Below are 19,264 nucleotides of genomic sequence, written 5' to 3'. Positions count from 1 at the left end.
TACCACTACAGCTCAGTGTATGTTTCTGTACTATACACCTGTTCCTGAGGGAGTGATAGGGTTCTCGTGTCATGGGGTCCACCACCTGGGTTTTACAGGTAAAGGGGAGCTGGGGACTGATTCTAGGGCAGTTTGCAGGCAATTTGCAATTCTGGAAGCAGACAGTGAAAATATAATTGTGGTCCTCCCTTGTTCTGTTCTGGAACCTAGAGGGTTAACAGGCAGCTCTTCCGGTCCACCCCCCTCCTTCCAGCCTGTAGCTTCTTGTTGCCGTGGAGATGCTGGCCCCGCCCCTGATGCAGCACCTGCCCCCCCATTGGCTGCAGTGGTGACTGTGGGGCTGAGGGGGGAGCCCAGGCCTGGGCAGCCATTCTGGAGCTGGAGCCGGAGCTTGGCATCCCCCCACTTACATTCTCTTCCAGCCCCTCGGCCCCTCTAAATTCCCTTGTAGCCGAGCCTCAGCTTCCTTTTTCAGAGCTTGCCATCCCTCTAGGCTCTTGGCAGGCTGAGCTGCATCCGCATTCACCTCCCCTCCTCCTCCTCTCCCTGCCCTTACTTGGGAGTCCCCAGAACCCCCACTGCCCATCCTTCCTGTTCCCTGCCCACTCCCCTGCATTCTTTGCTTTTCCCCTCCCCCACCTTCTGAGCCCCTGCCACTGCAGTGCACGTGGAACCGGCTCCTTCTCCCCTCCCCCCACCTGCCCCTTCCTTGGATTTTCTGTCCCCGGCTTCTCCCCCTGCTACTCTTCACAGGTCTCTTCCAAGACCTCCCCCTCCAGTCCAGGGAGGGGGTCATGGGAGGCAGCCCTGGCCCTCCAGACAGACAGGGGTTCCAGGAGGTGGGGGGCAGATGGAAGATGTGTCCAGCAGGGGGAAGAGGAAAGCCTGCCTATGGGCAATGACCTTTAACCCATCTTTCCCCCCAGCTGGCCCCTTCTGGGGTGGGTGGGCACCAGGGACCTAGCCTCCCTGGATCTTTGGTGTCCTTCATTACTGGGGTTTTACTGACCCTCTCAGCCATGCCCCCCTGCTGACTGCTAGCCCCAGTCATGGGCCTAAGGCCTCCCACCCCATCCCCCTCAGGGGGCTCCTGCTCAGGTTCCTTGCCCCCTCCTTCCCGCTGCCAGCCTCTCCGCCGTCGCTGCTCTTCCTGCTGCTTTCCGGGGGGTAGGTGAGGCCGGAGCTGAAGGGCAGAGGGAGGTGGGGGCATGCACTGGGGTCAGGGGTGGGAACCTGGGTTAACAGCTTCCCTCCTGGCCCCCTCCCCAACTTCCCTTCTGGCCCTTTTCTCCCCTCCAGAATACCACTTGGGTCGCTCGAGGAGGAAGAGTGTCCCAGGGGGGAAGCAGTACAGCATGGAGGGCGCCCCTGCTGCGCCCTTCCGGCCCTCGGTGAGTGGTGCCTACCAGATGTGGCTCAGCTGGGCCCCCTCCCCTGAGCCCCAACTCGGGCCCTAGGAGTCTGAGAAAGAGGGCAGGAGGGGGAAAGAGGGAGTGAGATTGAGAAAAAGAGTGTGTGTGTGTGTGTGTGTGTGTGTGTGTGTGTGTGTGTGTGTGTCTCCCCACCTCTTTGGTTTCCCCCTTCTTGGCTCTGCCCCTCTGCTTCTGAGACCAGCCCTCCCACTTTCTCCAAGCTCTGTGTGTGTGTGTGTGTGTGTGTGTGTGTGCACGCGTGCTTGCACTGTACCTGTGGGAGCAAGGAAGACAAACTGGTATTAGGGTTCCTATCCCCCTTTCCTCGCCTCTGGAGACTTCCCTTTTCCCCATCCCACTTTCATCCAGGGACTATCTACCAGCTGAGGGATGAGTAGCTAGAACTGACCCTGCCCCAACACACCCCATCCCCATTTCCCCCCCAGCAAGGCTTCCTGAGCCGACGGCTAAAAAGCTCCATCAAACGAACGAAGTCACAACCCAAACTTGACCGGACCAGCAGCTTTCGCCAGATCCTGCCTCGATTCCGAAGTGCTGACCATGACCGGTACAGGGGCTGGAGCATGTGGGATGAGATCGATGTAATGTAGGGTCTCTTGTGTGAGATGCAGAGGGAGGGGGTTATCTGTGTGCAAAGGTTGAAGGATTCAACTCAAGTTGGTTGGGGGATGTCACGGGGCAGGGGACAGAACAGAAAATAACTAGAATAGGGATCTGTGAGTAGCAGGAGAGGGGTAGGGTGGCAGAGAGAAGACAGACAGAGAGGCTGGAAAGGGAATGAAGGTGAAGCCAAGTAGTGACTCCTCAGGGACTACTCAGGCCAAGAAGGATGGGCTCTAGCCCAGGATCAAAGGAGCTGTACAGGAGGAGAGTGACCCTGGAGGAGCGTTTAAGGAATGCAGGGAAGGGGTTGGGAGGTCAGTGAGCAATAGGCTCTAGGTGGAAGGGTGTCAGGGAAGGTCAGGAAATACAGGGCAGAGGGTTGGAGCGGGGCTGGGGGTGGCTGAATTAATGGATGATGGCTAGGGCTCAAGGACCTCATCAGTGAAGGAAGAGACAGTATAGAGCATGGCAGAGAAGGGGAGTCTGGGACAGGTGTGCAGGGTGACAGAATGGGGAGCAATCCATGGACTGAGGCATGAAGAAGCAGCCTGTAGAGACGTCCAGAAGGCAGTGGCCCTGAGGCCAGGCTGAAGGAGACCTCCACTGTTTGCCTTTGTTGTCTGCCATTTGGGGTTCCTATCTGGGTTTCCCCCTCACCCAGTCACTCCCTAGGGAGAACCATGCCCTCCCTTTCCACCACGTCTGGCCACCCACAGGATTGGGCAGGTAGGGAGGTTGGGATAAAGTGAGTTACACCTTTCCCTGCCCCCCTCCCATGTTGCCAGAGCTGGATTTGGGGCCGGCAGGGGGTGAGGGCATGGTATTCCTGGCCGCGGGGGCGGGGGGGGCCGGGGGCCGGGGGAGCGTCGCGCTGACGGCAGCCAGAGCCTGCGATGACGGGGCTGCTATAAATAACTTCTTGGAGGCTCCCACACCCGAGCTCCCCTCCCGCTTTCCCACTGCTCTCTACTCTTCATCCCCTGCCCATCTCCATACCGCTTGCTATCCTACCCCTCATTATTCCATGCCCCCAGTCCCCTTTATCTTCTGCCCTCCTGCAGTGATTTTTTTGCATTCCATCCCCTCTTAGCCCCCACCTCGGTTCTCCTGGCCACCTCTCCAGTTGGCCCTCCTCCTCTTCTCCTGTCCTCTGTCTTGCTGCACATACCTTTGTCTTCCCCTTTCTCCTTGCCCTACCTTCTCTTCTTCCCTAGTCCCCATATTCTGTCTTTTATCCTCATTCAGCTCTTTTTTGCCCTTAGCTTTCTCCTGTTTCATATGCTTTTCCCTCACTCTTTTCCCTGGTTCTGCTAAAACTTGTCCTCTTATGCTATGTTCATTCATTCTTTGAATCATTAAATGTTTATTAGGCACTTTTTGAATCATTAAATGTTTATTAGGCACTAGCTGTGTGCCAGGCCCAGGCTAGACATATCTTTTTTCTGTGCCATCACTTCTTCCACTTTTTCCTTTATACTGAGGCTCTGGTTTCTGGGGTTACCTGGAGGTACTACCTAGAAGTGCCCCAGGCCCACTTTGTTCTCTCCTTTTTTTTTTCTTTTCTGCCATGGTCCATTTCTGGGTTGAGATATTTCTAGGTATCCCCAGTCCTCACAATCCCTTAGGTGTGAGATGGTTGGAGTTTCTTTTTTTTTTTCCTTTTTTTAAAAATAGAGATAGGGTCTCACTGTGTTGCCCAGACTGGTCTCGAACTTCTGGGCTCAAGTGACCCTCCCACCTCGGCCTTTGAAAGTGTTGGGATTACAGGCGTGAGCCACCAGGCCCAGCTGGAGCAGGGGAGTTCCTTAAAGGATTCTCATTTCTCTCACATCCCTCATGTCCTTCCTGAGATAGGCAGGGTTTCTTTCAGTGCCTGTCTGGGAAGGGTGTTCAGGGGGCCTTCTCTCCAAGTCTCCATCCTGGAACAGACTGATGGTGCAGGATCCCTATGTGTCTAAGAAGAGTAGTGGGGCCGGGCGTGGTGGCTCATGCCTGTAATCCCAGCACTTTGGAAGGCTGAATCACGTGAGGTCAGGAGTTTAAGACCAGCCTGACCAACAGGGTGAAACCGTGTCTCAACTAAAAATACAAAAAAAAAAAAAAAAAAAAAAGAAAAACAATTAGCTGGGTGTACTGAGGCAGGAGAATCGCTTGAGCCCAGGAGGCAGAAGTTGCAGCGAGCCGAGATCACACCACTGTACTCCAGCCTGGGCAACAGAGCAAGACTCTGTCTCAAAAAAAAAAAAAAAAAAAAAAAGAGTGGGGGGCCCTGATCCCCGCCTCTCCTGAACCTCCTGCTTGCCAGGGCCCGGCTGATGCAAAGCTTTAAGGAGTCGCACTCTCATGAGTCCTTGCTGAGTCCTAGCAGTGCAGCTGAGGCATTGGAGCTCAACTTGGATGAAGATTCCATTATCAAGCCAGTGCACAGCTCCATCCTGGGCCAGGAGTTCTGTTTTGAGGTACTGGGTCTAGTGGGCTGGGGAGGGCCAAAGGAAAGGGGCAATGGAGGTGGGGGGCAGAGAGGTCTAGAGAAAGTGGCACAGGTGGGGACATCAAGGAAACAAACTTTTGGGACTGGAAGAAAGGAGGATAGGCCAGGGAGGAAGAGAAAGTAGCAGAGTCTCCTTCCCTTTGTAGCCCTTTCCCTCAACTCCACACTCCTTTCTAGGTAACAACTTCATCAGGAACAAAATGCTTTGCCTGTCGGTCTGCAGCCGAAAGAGACAAATGGATTGAGAATCTGCAGCGGGCAGTAAAGCCCAACAAGGTATTGGGGAATAAAGGGGACATAACCTGTGCAGGGCAAAGGTTGCGCCAACATGGAAAGTTGGGGGCCTAGGGAGGAAAGTGAGTTAAAGGAGGAGAGGCTTGGAGAAGGAGAGGATTGAAGTACAGGGTACCTGGACAAGAAGGGGAAGACCCCCATTATTCTGAGTCCCCCATTTCTTTTCTCTTTCTGTACTTTCTGTACTGCTACCCTGCCTTACGATCTCTTTCCCTGCCATATAAGTTGTAGACTTACAGAGTTGACGGGGCTCTGGAAATCCTTTAGTCTAGCTTCCCTGCAGGCAGGAATGCTTCACTAAAACCCCGCAGGACACATAAAATACACTTAGCCAAGTCTCTGTACCTTGGTTTCCTCTCTAAGACAGAGGGAACTGTCTTAGGGTTGGATTAAATGATCTCTAAGTTCCCTTTGGCACATAAATTCTGTGAGTCTGTGTTCTTCCCAAAACTTCATGCTTTCAGTTCTGTCAGCTATTCTCTGTATCCCAGTTTCTAGCAAGCTTACAGTCGTAGTCACCCTCCTCTGGGGGGAACTCTTGTGTCTTGATGTCCTTAAAGAACTCAACCCAAGATGCTGACATGATCTGACCTATGCAGAGTACAAACACCATGTTCTTTTTCCACACACTGCAATATCACCTGAGCCTTCCCATTAGCTTGTGCTCAATTGTATCCCCCCAGGCCCTTATACCAACTGTCAAGCCTTACTCATTCTTTTTTTTTTTTATTTTTATTTTTTGAGACTGAGTCTTACTCTGTCACCCAGGCTGGAGTGCAGTGGTGTGATCTTGGCTCACTACAACCTCTGCCTCCCAGGTTTAAGCCATACCTGTGCCTCAGCCTCCCCAGTAGCTGGGATTACAGGCATGCACCACCACACCTGACTAATTTTTGTATTTTTAGCAGAGACAAGATTTCACCATGTTGGCCAGGCTAGTCTCAAACTCCTGACCTCAAGTTGTCTGCCTGCCTCAGCCACCCAAAGTGCTAGGATTACAGGCATAAGCCACCACACCTGGCCAAGCTTTACCCATTCTATATACAATTCTTTTTTCACAATTTCTGATAGTCTCTGCAGGACTTTCCAGTTCCCTTTAAATTCTACATTAATATTTTTGGCTTGTTATTCCAGCTTTAAAACTCTTTCCAATACTGTTTGTGTTGTCTAGTGTATGAACTACGCTTCTAGAGTAGTTTCCTGGGGCTGCTATAACAAACTGCTACAAACTTGGTCACATTAAACAACAGAAATTTATTCTTTCACACAGTTCAGGAGACTGGAAGTCCAAAAGCAAGGTATCAGCAGGGCCATGCTCCTTTTGATGCTGTAGCAGGGAATTCTTCCTTGCCTCTTCCTAGCTTCTGGAGGTTGCCAGCAGTCCTTGGCATTCCTGGGCTTGTAACTGCATATGTCTAGTTTCTGCCTCCATCTTCATGTAGCTGGCTTCCTTTTGTGTGTCTCTGTATCCTGTATCTCTATGTCTCCAAATCTCCCTCTCCATATAAAGACATCAATTTTTATAAGGTGGATTAAGAGTCAACTCTAATTCAGTATGGCCTTTTTTTTTTTTTTGAGATGGAATTTCGCTCTTGTTTCCCAGGCTGGAGTGCAATGGCATGAGCTCAGCTCACTGCAACCTCCGCCTCCCAGGTTCAAATGATTCTCCTCCCTCAGCCTCCCGAGTAGCTGGGATTACAGGCACGTGCCACTATGCCCAGCTAATTTTTTCTGTATTTTTATTAGAGACAGGGTTTCACTATGTTGGCCAGGCTGGCTCGAACTCCTGACCTCAGGCGATCCACCACCTCAGCCTCCCAAAGTGCTGGGATTACAGGAATAAGATACCGTGCCTGGCCTCTTCTTAATTTGATTACATTTGCAGGGATCCTGTTTCCTAATAAGATCACAGTCACAGGTTCAGGGTAGACATGAGTTTTGGTGGGATACTGTTCAACCCAGTACACCGTCTCACCTATGATTGCTGTCTGTATCCCACTTTCTTACTGTCTCTCCTCTTTTGGTGTCTCTCTGTCCCTTTCCCCTTTAACATCGTGCCCACCCCACCATGCCAGGACAACAGCCGCCGGGTAGACAATGTGCTAAAGCTGTGGATCATAGAGGCCCGAGAGCTGCCCCCCAAGAAGCGGTACTACTGCGAGCTCTGCCTGGATGACATGCTGTATGCACGCACCACCTCCAAGCCCCGCTCTGCCTCAGGGGACACCGTCTTCTGGGGCGAGCACTTCGAGTTTAACAACCTGCCGGCTGTCCGTGCCCTGCGGCTGCATCTGTACCGTGACTCAGACAAAAAGCGCAAGAAGGACAAGGCGGGCTATGTCGGCCTGGTGACTGTGCCAGTGGCCACCCTGGCTGGGCGCCACTTCACAGAGCAGTGGTACCCTGTAACCCTGCCAACAGGCAGTGGGGGATCTGGGGGCATGGGCTCGGGAGGGGGAGGAGGTTCGGGGGGCGGCTCAGGGGGCAAGGGCAAAGGAGGTTGCCCGGCTGTACGGCTGAAAGCACGTTACCAGACAATGAGCATCTTGCCCATGGAGCTATATAAAGAGTTTGCAGAGTATGTCACCAACCATTATCGGATGCTGTGTGCAGTCTTGGAGCCTGCCCTGAATGTCAAAGGCAAGGAAGAGGTTGCCAGTGCACTAGTTCACATCCTGCAGAGTACAGGCAAGGCCAAGGTGAGTGTTGTGCCCTCAGGGAAAGGTGACTTGGGAATGGGCACTTGCTTGGGGGTTAGTGAGGACAGGGCAAATTCACGAGATTGGGTTGTGCAGAGGCTGACACTTGGATTTTCCTGGGCCTCAGGACTTCCTTTCAGACATGGCCATGTCTGAGGTAGACCGGTTCATGGAACGGGAGCACCTCATATTCCGCGAGAACACGCTCGCCACTAAAGCCATAGAAGAGTATATGAGACTGATTGGTCAGAAATACCTCAAGGATGCCATTGGTATGGCCCACACTTAGGCCCTCTTCTTCCCAAACCTGCCAGATGTCCACCCCAGATCCCAAGTCCACGCTTCCACAGCTTGATACTTCCTAACCCAGAGTCCTAGGACTCCAGCCTCCAACACCTGATTCTGAAATTTCCCCAACCCTGGCCACCCCCTTCCCTGCCCTTGAAAAGTGTGACCACACCCTCTTGTGCCGCCACCCTCCAGGAGAGTTCATCCGTGCTCTGTATGAGTCTGAGGAAAACTGCGAGGTAGACCCTATCAAGTGCACAGCGTCCAGTTTGGCAGAGCACCAGGCCAACCTGCGAATGTGCTGTGAGTTGGCCCTGTGCAAGGTGGTCAACTCCCACTGGTGAGACTGGGAACGCTGGGCTGGGGGGCCAGGGTCGGGGGAATTATGTGTTCATCTGTTCATCTATCTGTCCATCCTCAAAGAGGACTGAGAACCATTTATGGGCAAAGCATTGTTCTAGGCACTATAGAGCAAACAGGTGAAAGAGGCCTGGTCCCTGCCCTCAGAGGGCCTCCACCAGAATGAGTGGGGACAAATTAGGAAAAAAAAAGCCACAGAGTCATAATGGTGTGTAAGTTCTGAGTAAGGGTCCCCCCACCTCTGTGTGATAGAAGGTCAGAGAGAAGGCAGAGCTTTAATTGAGATAAGCGGGGAAGAGGTGCCCCATTGGGTAGGCTTTGAAGACTGGTTTAGGTTCTGATATGTGGACATAGTTGGCAAGAAAGACATTTCAGAAGAAGGCTGTGAGAAAGGCACATGTGTGATGGTGAAAAGGCCCAGGAGTTATCAGGGGACATTAGAGTAGCTTAGTAGCAATTACATCAGGTTTAGTGGAGCATGTGCCTCATGATGGGGAGTGGTGGGAGAGATGTCTGGGCAGGAAGATTAGCTTTAGAAACTGGAAGGCCTCAAGGAGTCTGAGGTCATTGGTAGGCCTTGGGATGCCATTAAAGGTATCAGAAGTATTGTGATTTAGAAGATTAATCCATAGGCTGGGCACGGTGGCTCATGCCTGTAATTCCAGCACTTTGGGAGGCCGAGGTGGGCAGACCACTTGAGGTCAGGTGTTCAAGACCAGCCTGACCAACATGGAGAAACGCTGTCTCTACTAAAAATATAAAATTAGCTGGATGTGGTGGTGCATGCCTGTAATCCCAGCTACTTGGGAGGCTAAGGCAGGAGAATCGATTGAACCCAGGAGGCGGAGGTTGTGGTGAGCCAAGATCACGCCATTGCACTCCAGCTTGGGCAACAAGAGTGAAACTCTGTCTCAAAAAAAAAAAAAAAAAAAAAGATTAATCCATAAGTAGATTATAAATAGTAGAATAGAGGGGTGTATGTGGGGGGATGACTGGAGTAGAGCCAGCTGGGGGTTGGGAGGCATGAAAGTCAGATCCTGAATCAGAACAGTGACAGAGTTAGGAAGGAGCTACTGGAAGGACCCTCTGAGGAAAGGATCAGTAGGAATTGTCAGCTTATTGGAAAAGAGGGAGCATATCTGCGGGGAGTCACGGATGACTCAAGAGGCCCTGAGGCTGGTGATTGGGAGACCTGTGGCCTCATTGACAACCAGGAAAGTCAGGAGGAGGAGCCAGTTGGAGGTGTGGGGGCGGTGGTGAGCTCTGCTTTACACCAGTAGAGTTTAAGGTGTCAGTGGGACATTGAAGTGGATCTGGGAGGTGGGGGGAGTGAGCTCTGAGCCATTCCAGGGACTGGGGATCATGCCTGGGGCACCTCCATCCCCATTTCCCTGGAATCCAGAAGAGTTGGGGGGTCCGAGCTCCCTGTACCTCAAGTGACCCTCCATCTCTCTCCCATCTTTGTCTCTCCCTGGTGTCTGTTTTTCTTCTCCTCCTCTCCTTGTCTCTCTCCCACACCCCTCCATCTCTCTCCCACGTGTCTCTCCCCTCACCTTCTCTCCCCCTCCATTTCTCTCTCCCCAATCTGTCTGTTCCCTCTGCCATGGCCCCCTTCTTCAAGCAGCCTCCCATCTTGCTCCTGCGGTCCCTCCTTCCCTGTCTCTCTCACCTCTGTTTCCACACCCTCACCTCCTACCACCCCCCTCAGCATGTTCCCTGGAAGCTGAGGGTCTCTGGGGCTCAGTCCCGGTCTCTCTCTTTCTCTCTCTCTCTCTCTGTCTCCCCGCCCCTTCCCCCCAGCGTGTTCCCGAGGGAGCTGAAGGAGGTGTTTGCTTCGTGGCGGCTGCGCTGCGCAGAGCGAGGCCGGGAGGACATCGCAGACAGGCTTATCAGCGCCTCGCTCTTCCTGCGCTTCCTCTGCCCAGCGATTATGTCGCCCAGTCTCTTTGGGCTTATGCAGGAGTACCCAGATGAGCAGACCTCACGCACCCTCACCCTCATTGCCAAGGTCATCCAGAACCTGGCCAACTTTTCCAAGTGAGGGAAGCTTCAGGAGAGGGCAGGGCAGGGCGTGGCAGGGCTGGGGGTGGGCAAGAAGGGTCTCCTGAGTCCCCAGAGATCCTGAGATGGGGAGGCTATGACACCTTTTCTGTGTGTGTGTCTGTGACCTTTATCTTCTGGATTCTTGGCTAGGTTTACCTCAAAGGAGGACTTTCTGGGCTTCATGAATGAGTTTCTGGAGCTGGAATGGGGTTCCATGCAGCAGTTCTTGTATGAGATCTCCAACCTGGACACGCTAACCAACAGCAGTAGCTTTGAGGGTTACATCGACTTGGGCCGAGAGCTCTCCACACTGCATGCCCTGCTCTGGGAGGTGCTGCCCCAGCTGAGCAAGGTCAGCAGATCCCCTCTTTGCCCTATCCCCAGATGACTCCAGAGGTTCCTGGAGCCTAAGAAACTACCCTTTGAAGATTTTTTTTCTCCCCTTGTTCCCCGAGGTGTCACCACTACCATCCCAGCTCAGACCCCCTCCACCTGTACCCTCAGAGGCCCTCTTAGAGCTGGGCACTGAGCCCCCAGGTAACAGCCTCACCCTTCCAGGAAGCCCTCCTGAAGCTGGGCCCACTGCCCCGGCTCCTCAATGACATCAGCACAGCTCTGAGGAACCCCAACATCCAAAGGCAGCCAAGCCGCCAGAGTGAGCGGCCCCGGCCTCAGCCCGTGGTACTGCGGGGGCCATCGGCTGAGATGCAGGGCTACATGATGCGGGACCTTAACAGGTGAGCACCCTGGGACAGCCAGGCCTGTGCCCTAGGAGCCCTTCTCCTGTTCTAGATACTCCTCATTGGGCCCCACACGCATCTCTCTAGGGCTTGAAAAAAGGAAAAAGCACCAAGTTCTCAGGGAAGACTGGTAAGGAGACAGGTACAGTCAGTGGTAGGCTGAGAGCCCTTTACAGCCTGAGGGAGTGAGAGATGTGGAGCTTTAGGAAGAGGGCTGAGGCTCCACCAACTCACGGCTTAGTTGTAAGCCTAGAGCATCCCTGCTGCAAGCCCTGATTTGCTGTCCCTCTGCTTGCCTATGCTTGTCCCCAGGCTGAGGTTCAGCCAGCACGTCATGTCAGCTATGTGTCAAAATATTCAAACATCTCAGTAATAGCTAGTGAATAAGCACTTCCCCTAGCCCCCAACCAAAACCTCACAGACCTCCCCATGATCCAGCACTTAGAGCAGTGGCAGCAGAAGCCTAGTAGGGCCTGCAGCCTGCTCCAGAGTCCCAGCCTCAATTCCCATGGGTGGTGCCCGTGCCTCATTTGCTGCTCATTATTTTGATGATGGCCCTGCTTGTTCCTCTGCCCGTGTCTTCCTCCATGACACCATACCCATGCCACCATTCCCGCCTCTCCTTTCATTTGTCCATATCTTTCTCCTTCTCTGTCTGTGCTCGCCCCTCTTTCCATCTCTCTCCAGCTCCATCGACCTTCAGTCCTTCATGGCTCGAGGCCTCAACAGGTGAGGGGCTCTCCCCTCCCCCGCCCTCCTCTCCTCTCCTGTCTGTTCCCTCTCCTGCTCCACTGGCCTTCGCCCTACTCCTCTCCTCCTCCATGGACCTCATCTCCTCCATATCTGCCCAGCCCTGTCCCCATTCCTTCTCTTGCTGCCCCCATCTCCCCTCCTCTAGGCCTCACCCCCTTCCCGGAGGGGCCCTGTCCTTTCCCTTTACCCACCCGTCCCCTCCCATCCTCCCTGCCTTCCCTCTTCAGGGCTGCCACTGCTAGCTCTCAGCCCTTCCCTCTGGGTCCCACTTTTCACCCCAAGGCCTATGCCAGACCACAGCAAGGCTCAATTGCTAGGAGCCCCAACCTTACCTTCTGCTTGTGTTACCCCTTCCTTTCTGACAGCTCTATGGACATGGCTCGCCTCCCCTCCCCAACCAAGGAAAAGCCACCCCCACCACCACCTGGTGGGGGTAAAGACCTGTTCTATGTAAGCCGTCCACCCCTGGCCCGTTCCTCACCAGCATACTGCACGAGCAGCTCGGACATCACAGAGCCAGAGCAGAAGATGCTGAGTGTCAACAAGAGTGTGTCCATGCTGGACTTACAGGGCGATGGGCCTGGTGGCCGCCTCAACAGCAGCAGTGTTTCGAACCTGGCAGCCGTAGGGGACCTGCTGCACTCAAGCCAGGCCTCGCTGACAGCAGCCTTGGGGCTACGGCCTGCGCCTGCTGGACGCCTCTCCCAGGGGAGTGGCTCATCCATCACGGCAGCTGGCATGCGCCTCAGCCAGATGGGTGTCACCACAGACGGTGTCCCTGCCCAGCAACTGCGAATACCCCTCTCCTTCCAGAACCCTCTCTTCCACATGGCTGCTGATGGGCCAGGTCCCCCAGGCGGCCATGGCGGGGGCGGTGGCCATGGCCCACCTTCCTCCCATCACCACCACCACCACCATCACCACCACCGAGGTGGAGAGCCCCCTGGGGACACCTTTGCCCCATTCCATGGCTATAGCAAGAGTGAGGACCTCTCTTCCGGGGTCCCCAAGCCCCCTGCTGCCTCCATCCTTCATAGCCACAGCTACAGTGATGAGTTTGGACCCTCTGGCACTGACTTCACCCGTCGGCAGCTTTCACTCCAGGACAACCTGCAGCACATGCTGTCCCCTCCCCAGATCACCATTGGTCCCCAGAGGCCAGCCCCCTCAGGGCCTGGAGGTGGGAGCGGTGGGGGCAGCGGTGGGGGTGGCGGGGGCCAGCCACCTCCATTGCAGAGGGGCAAGTCTCAGCAGTTGACAGTCAGCGCAGCCCAGAAACCCCGGCCATCCAGCGGGAATCTATTGCAGTCCCCAGAGCCAAGTTATGGCCCCGCCCGTCCACGGCAACAGAGCCTCAGCAAGGAGGGCAGCATTGGGGGCAGCGGGGGCAGCGGTGGCGGAGGGGGTGGGGGGCTGAAGCCCTCCATCACCAAGCAGGTAGGTGAAGGCAGGAGGAAGGCGGGCTGGGTCACGACAGGGAGGGAAGAAGGAGATTGGAGGGGTGGGGTTGGAACAGAGTCTGTGGCCTGAAGTTACAATCTTCTTGCCTCCTTTTGGCCATTAAATGTGTATAGAGGGCCTGCTATGTGCCATGTGCTATGCCAGGCACTAAGGATATGGCACTGAACCCTCTTAGCACTCTCATTCCAGAGGGGATTAATCCATAAGTAGCGTGGGGGTGACTGGAATAGGGCCAGTTGGGGGCTTGGAGGCATAAAAATCAGATCCTGAATCAGAACAGTAACAGGAGAAATTCTCTGGCATTCAACTCACATCTCTGGCATTCAGAGGTGATAAAGGCTACAGCAGGGCAATAGGACTGGGACTGTCATCTCCTTTGGCTGTGCTGTTGCCCTCTAAATGTACCCTGCTTTTTCCTACCTTTCCTTTCTCTGTTCGCCCTCACTGTGCCTTGTCCCAGCATTCTCAGACACCGTCCACATTGAACCCCACAATGCCAGCCTCTGAGCGGACAGTGGCCTGGGTCTCCAATATGCCTCACCTGTCGGCTGACATCGAGAGTGCCCACATCGAGCGGGAAGAGTACAAGCTCAAGGAGTACTCAAAATCGATGGATGAGAGCCGGCTGGATAGGGTACGGTGGGCTCTACCAGCTCCAAGCCCCAATGTTTCCTTTTACCCACAGGGGAGATCTCTAGTCACTTCCAAGGGAAACCTCCAGGGTCAGGTAGTTATGGTAGAAAGAAAAGGCAAAGACGTGATTACCTCTTGAGAAGCCTTCAGTCCATCTGGGGAGACCAGATACACACAGTTGTTAAAAAGTCACTTTCAACTCTATTTTGTAGGTTATATATATCGTAGACTATCTGGGGATCATCTATTTTAGGCTTACCTCCATATTCTTCCCCAGGAGGAACATAAGCCCTGGCTCCTGTGACTGCTTAGGAAAGGAAATGTTACTTTACTGGCAGTAGGAGCTAATAAATTGGGTGGGGATGGAGGGGGATGCAGTTATATTACAAGTGATGTCTGGCCTACCCAGTCACTGTCCCATGGGCATAAGTTACTCAGTGGGCAGAGGATGCATGTGGTAAAGTAGTATGTATTGGTCATGTGTGAAAAGGCCATCCGGACCCTCACTTGGTGGAGGCTGAGGGCAAGGGGCACCAAGAGCTCTGGGGCACACACAGATAACTTAGCAGAAAGTTACTTGAGGAAGCTGTTGCTCCTAGGGCCTGAGGAAGAGGGTGGCTGCAGGATTAGGTCATATATAAACAACATATGACCCTAACATGGGGAAGTGGTTTTTGAGCATAGGAAATGTGGGGACTGACTCAAATGGGCTTGACCAGCAAATTTAATGAGAATTAAGCCCTAATATTAGCCCAAACGCAGCCACCGTAGGAAGTTAATTCACATCTCTCCTCTGCATGTAGAAGGGTTGGTGATACATGTCTGTATCCTCTTCAGAGAATGAGGAAATAGTCTTTTGAATCATTTTTTTTCTGTTCTGTGCTTCAGATGAGGAAACCTTGTTGAGAAAGGCTGTAGACTAGCACTATCCAATACAACTTTCTGCAGTGATGAAATGTTCTGTAATCTGTACTGTTCACATGTGGCTAGTTGTGATTCAGGAACTGAATTTTTAGCTCTATTTAATTTTAATTTTGTAATTTTTCTTAGACAGGGTTTTGCTCTGTCACCCAGGCTGGAGTGCAGTGGTGCAGATGTGGCTTGCTGCAACCTCTGCCTCCTGGGCTCAAGGCATCCTCCCACCTCAGCCCCCTGAGTAGCTAGGACTACAGGGTCGTGCTACCATGCCCGGCTGGTTTTTCTTTTTTTTCTTTTCTTTCTTTTTTTTTCTTTTTTTTGTAGAGACGGGGTTTTGCCATGTTGCCCAGGCTGGTCTAGAACTTGTGAGCTCAAGTAATCTACATGCTTCAGCCTCCCAAAGTGCTGGGATTCCAAGTGTTGAGCCACCGTGCCTGGCCTAAATTTTAAATAACTACATGTGGGCTGGTGGCTCTTACATTAGACAGCACAGCTGTAAACTCTAGAGCCAATAGGGCAGATAAAATGACTCTTCTGAACTCTTCCAGCTCTGGAATTCCTAGATTCTCAGTCTAGAATTCACTTGTAGACCCCCTATCCTTGGCTCCTTGACAGAGCCAAGGAGAGGGTCACATGGAGGACAACACCTGCCTTTCCCCCATCAATTGCCTTTTCTTCCTGTGTCTCCAGCATGTGTTCTGGGGCCTGGCTTAGGGCTGAAGAGTCACCCTATTTTTAATTTCTGAGCACAGTTACTCAAGGTGTGCTTGTGAGTCTAGGTTTCTGTGTGGGTCTTCATGAAGTGCCATACATAGACCTCAGGGTGTGGGAGTCTGTGACCTTGCTCTATTTTGAGGGAGCCTCAGCACCATGGCAGGTTCTTCTCAAAAGCAGGTGTGTGGATATGATCCACAGGCAGGGAAGGGGTTGGGGAAGGCAGCTGGATGTCCCTTACCATGCAGTGGCTGTGCTCGGCAGACAGGGATGGAGGCTGGGTGGTGGGCTTGGGGTGGGGCGCCCCTCACAGTGCGGGGTCGTGTGCCCGGCGGGCAGGTGAAGGAGTACGAGGAGGAGATTCACTCACTGAAAGAGCGGCTGCACATGTCCAACCGGAAGCTAGAAGAGTATGAGCGGAGGCTGCTGTCCCAGGAAGAACAGACCAGCAAAATCCTGATGCAGTATCAGGCCCGACTGGAGCAGAGTGAGAAGAGGCTAAGGCAGCAGCAGGCAGAGAAAGATTCGCAGATCAAGAGCATCATTGGCAGGTGAGGGGCGGCCTGGGGAGGGGGTTGTGAGGGAGAGCTTGAGGCTGAAGAAACCAAGTGGGCGAGCGACTACTGACTCCCATCCCAAACTCAGGAGCCCACCAGGAGAGCCCACCACTCTCCTCCCCGGGAAGCCACCCACCCACTATCACCAGATGGAGAGAAACTGCAACCTGCTTAGTGCATTAAATATCCCTTTACTAAACCCTGACCTCTCTTCTGATAGAGTAGCTTCAGAAGCCCTTGGAAAATGTACCTGTTCCTGTCCAACCATCACTGCATTTGCATTCACCCTAGGCCAGGACTCCCCACTGGTTATTCTCAACTTAACCTGTGATGTTCACCCCAAACCTAAGCAGGGCTCCCTAGCCAGAGTAGCCACTGCCTTTCCTGGGCAGACCCTCCCTCTCTAGCCTTGGAAAGGTGTTCTGTAGAAAGGGTCTTTTAGCCTGTGTATGTTTTCAGCTGCTCCAGCAAGCCCTGGGCTCCAAAGAGGGTATCCTCAGCAAAGAGGTCAATTACCTTCAGAGTGGTGGGGTTGCGGGGAGGGGGGTGCCCCTGGGCCCCACTCCAACCAGAGCCACCTCTATTTTGATCCATTCTAAATGTATTTTATGTAAGATTTAATTAGAAGAAAAGGACTTCTTGAAATATTTTTTTAAAACCACTGCTCTAATTGATATCCTTTATGAGAAATCACTTTGAGGATCTTCACAGTGAGGTGACATGGGGGATGCAGAAGCCAGGTCCTCAGCCATGGAAGGTCTGGGGAAGGGGCACTACTGTCCTGATTGGGAAGATGGAGGCCTGGAGGTGTCTGGATGGTAGAAGTCTTTGAGGCACAGAAAGCTGCCTTAGCAGGGAGGTGTAAGGGTTCCTGGGAGGAAGGTGGAGAGCATGATCCTGAGTAACAGGGAGTCTTGTGTCATGGCAATGGAGGGACTCTGATTCTAAGGGATAAGGATGCCTGAGGCTTTTCCAGAGAGCTGTGGGGTTCCATGGGCAGGCTCTGAGCCTGTGCCCGCCACTAACCCCACTGAAGCCCGTCCCTTCAGGCTGATGCTGGTGGAGGAGGAGCTGCGCCGGGACCACCCCGCCATGGCTGAGCCGCTGCCAGAACCCAAGAAGAGGCTGCTCGACGCTCAGGTGGAAATTACAATGTCATTTATCTTCTCCGTGTCCCATCCCCATCCATCCCACTGTCTTTCGTGCACTCACTACACCAGCCACCGAGCCCCATCACCATCTGTCTCTCATAGTCTGCAGTTTGTCCACTGGCTGCTCCTGGCAGCCCCCTAGTGACCCCATCTTCATCCCATCGTCTGTGCCTTTGTCACTCCTAGCAGCGTCAGCCCAACTCCTGTGCCTTCCCATCCAGTCTTCCCACTCCTGTCTGCATCTCGGGACCTTCTCTACCAGAACCTTGGTCTTTCTGCCCCTAGACCCCACCTAGTTCCGTGAACCCCTGCCCCTTCTTTGCCCACTCCTGTTCAACGCATGTTGTTCAGCTTCCTCTGAGCTCTTGGGCCAGAGGGCTAGAAGCTGCTATTTTCTGGAATACAGCACAGGGCAGTATGATCTGTAGTTTCCCTAGGCCCTGGCCGGTACCCTGAAAACTTGGGGACCCCATCACCTCTGTTCTCTTGGCTCCCCAATTTTCCTGTCTCCTTGGCAGCTCCTGCATAGCTTCCTCTTCCTGACTCTTCAGATCTTGAAGGCCTTCCATCCTGTAACCTCCCTTTTCCCTCAGAATTTAAGTCCAGGCTCCCTTTGGCCTCCCTCTGGCCTCCCTCCCACTCTGGCCCTCATACCTTCCCAGCTGCCTGCTGCCCAGCCTCTCTTCTCAAAAGCCAGCTTCTAGGACCTCCCTTCTGCACCCTTACCCCTTGCTTTCCCAAAATTCTGCTCATTTTCCTACCCATACTCCTCTTTCCTCTGCTCTGACTGCTAGGCTCCCCCTGCCTGCCATGCCCCCACCAAGGCTCCTGACCCCATGACCCCACTCTCTCCCACTGCAGCTCCTCATCAGGTAATTCTCCTGGTTCCGCTTTGGCCACGGGCGGAGGACACAGGGGGAGGTGACTCCGGACCACTGCAGGTTGGTCATGAAGCCCACTCCCTCCAACACCTCCGGAGCCTCTCCCCTCTCACTGCTGCCCTCCACACCCAGAGAACCTCCACAGACTCCAGCCCTCCGACACCTCCTGTACAGACCCATCTCCCAAGACACCACCCAAAGACAGCATTTGCTGCTGCTTCCCAGAACTGTCCAACAATACCTTAGCAACACCAAGAGTTGGGCCCTAGATGGGCCCAGCACATTCACAGGTCACATCCACTTCCCTGCAAAACCCACCCCCTCCCAGCCTCCTCCTGACTCTAAGCCCTCCTCTTCCTCTACCTCTCCAGTGTATGTCTGTCACCCCCCATTTCACCAGAGTGTCCTTAGGGGCTGGGGGGGTTTGTTAATGGGGTGGAGGCGATGATGGGTTGGAGGACCTTGGCTATAGGGGCTGTGCTGACTGCAGCAGGTAGGTTGGGTTTTCCTCTTCCTTCCCTAACATTGGTTCTCTACCCTCCTTTCCACTCCTCACCTGATTCTCTCTCTTCCTCCTCCTCACATCTGTGAGGCAAAAGGCATCTGGAGCTCATATTGGCCCCCGTTGGGTGGGAATTAGGAGTGGGTAATTAACTCAGGGAGACTTGGGATACCCTGGAAAAAATGCTATTGAGATGTCCTGACATTAGGCACGGTGGGTGGAACAAGAAGGAGCAAGAAAGGAACCTCAGGCAGATGTTAGGACATGGACTTGACCATGTGGCCTGGGAGTTTAGAAATGGGGAGAGACATCCTCCTAGATCAGATCGTGGGCTCAGTAGGCATGTTGATTCCCAGGCAGAGGTGCCAGGAACAGCATGGTAAAGAACGTACTCTCAGAGCTCACATCCCCAGGTTGCTGATGCCACTCACTCCCCCTCTCCTGCCATTGAGTGGCCTTGCCGGACACATAACCCTACCTAAAAAGCCAGTAAATGAGAACCTGTCAGCTACAGACATTATTTCTGAGATGCGATTTTCTTTGGGATTGAGCTGTAGTGGGCAGTGGCTCCTTACACTGTAATTTTAACTCTGTCTGCCCAGCCTCTCTGTCAAAGTAGCTGGTGATCTATAAACAGATGCTAAAAGGCACCAGGGGACTTTGCCATTTAAAGGACTCCTGCAGTGAATTCTTTTGTAAAATGGATAATGGCACCGTAATTTATCCACTTTCTAAATTTGGGT

The 19,264-nt window shown here is 53.4% G+C and overlaps 1 protein-coding gene across 22 annotated transcripts in view; it reads left to right on the top strand.

Moving 5' to 3' along the window:
* SYNGAP1 (synaptic Ras GTPase activating protein 1) overlaps positions 1–19,264 on the top strand; it is a 33,472-nt gene that overhangs the window by 10,564 nt on the left and 3,644 nt on the right. For 6 of the 22 annotated variants that reach the window (XM_065544147.1, XM_065544156.2, XM_074038370.1 and 3 more), the window contains 15 exons: positions 1,300–1,391; positions 1,859–1,980; positions 4,342–4,495; positions 4,705–4,803; positions 6,897–7,520; positions 7,648–7,792; positions 8,004–8,148; positions 9,969–10,205; positions 10,362–10,563; positions 10,770–10,948; positions 11,639–11,680; positions 12,070–13,141; positions 13,626–13,799; positions 15,770–15,981; positions 17,037–17,132. In XM_065544147.1, coding sequence (XP_065400219.1) covers positions 1,300–1,391; positions 1,859–1,980; positions 4,342–4,495; positions 4,705–4,803; positions 6,897–7,520; positions 7,648–7,792; positions 8,004–8,148; positions 9,969–10,205; positions 10,362–10,563; positions 10,770–10,948; positions 11,639–11,680; positions 12,070–13,141; positions 13,626–13,799; positions 15,770–15,981; positions 17,037–17,132 — 3,595 coding nt within the window. Of the gene's footprint in view, positions 1–369; positions 1,168–1,299; positions 1,392–1,858; positions 1,981–4,341; positions 4,496–4,704; positions 4,804–6,896; positions 7,521–7,647; positions 7,793–8,003; positions 8,149–9,968; positions 10,206–10,361; positions 10,564–10,769; positions 10,949–11,638; positions 11,681–12,069; positions 13,142–13,625; positions 13,800–15,769; positions 15,982–17,023; positions 17,133–17,999; positions 18,080–19,264 lie in introns of those variants that run through there. The other 16 variants (XR_010586441.2, XR_010586442.1, XM_005553298.4 and 13 more) reach the window with 14 other exon arrangements.

This window comes from Macaca fascicularis, chromosome 4 (assembly GCF_037993035.2).
Source record: "Macaca fascicularis isolate 582-1 chromosome 4, T2T-MFA8v1.1".
NCBI lineage: Eukaryota > Metazoa > Chordata > Mammalia > Primates > Cercopithecidae > Macaca > Macaca fascicularis.
This window is presented reverse-complemented; position numbering and strand designations above follow the sequence as displayed.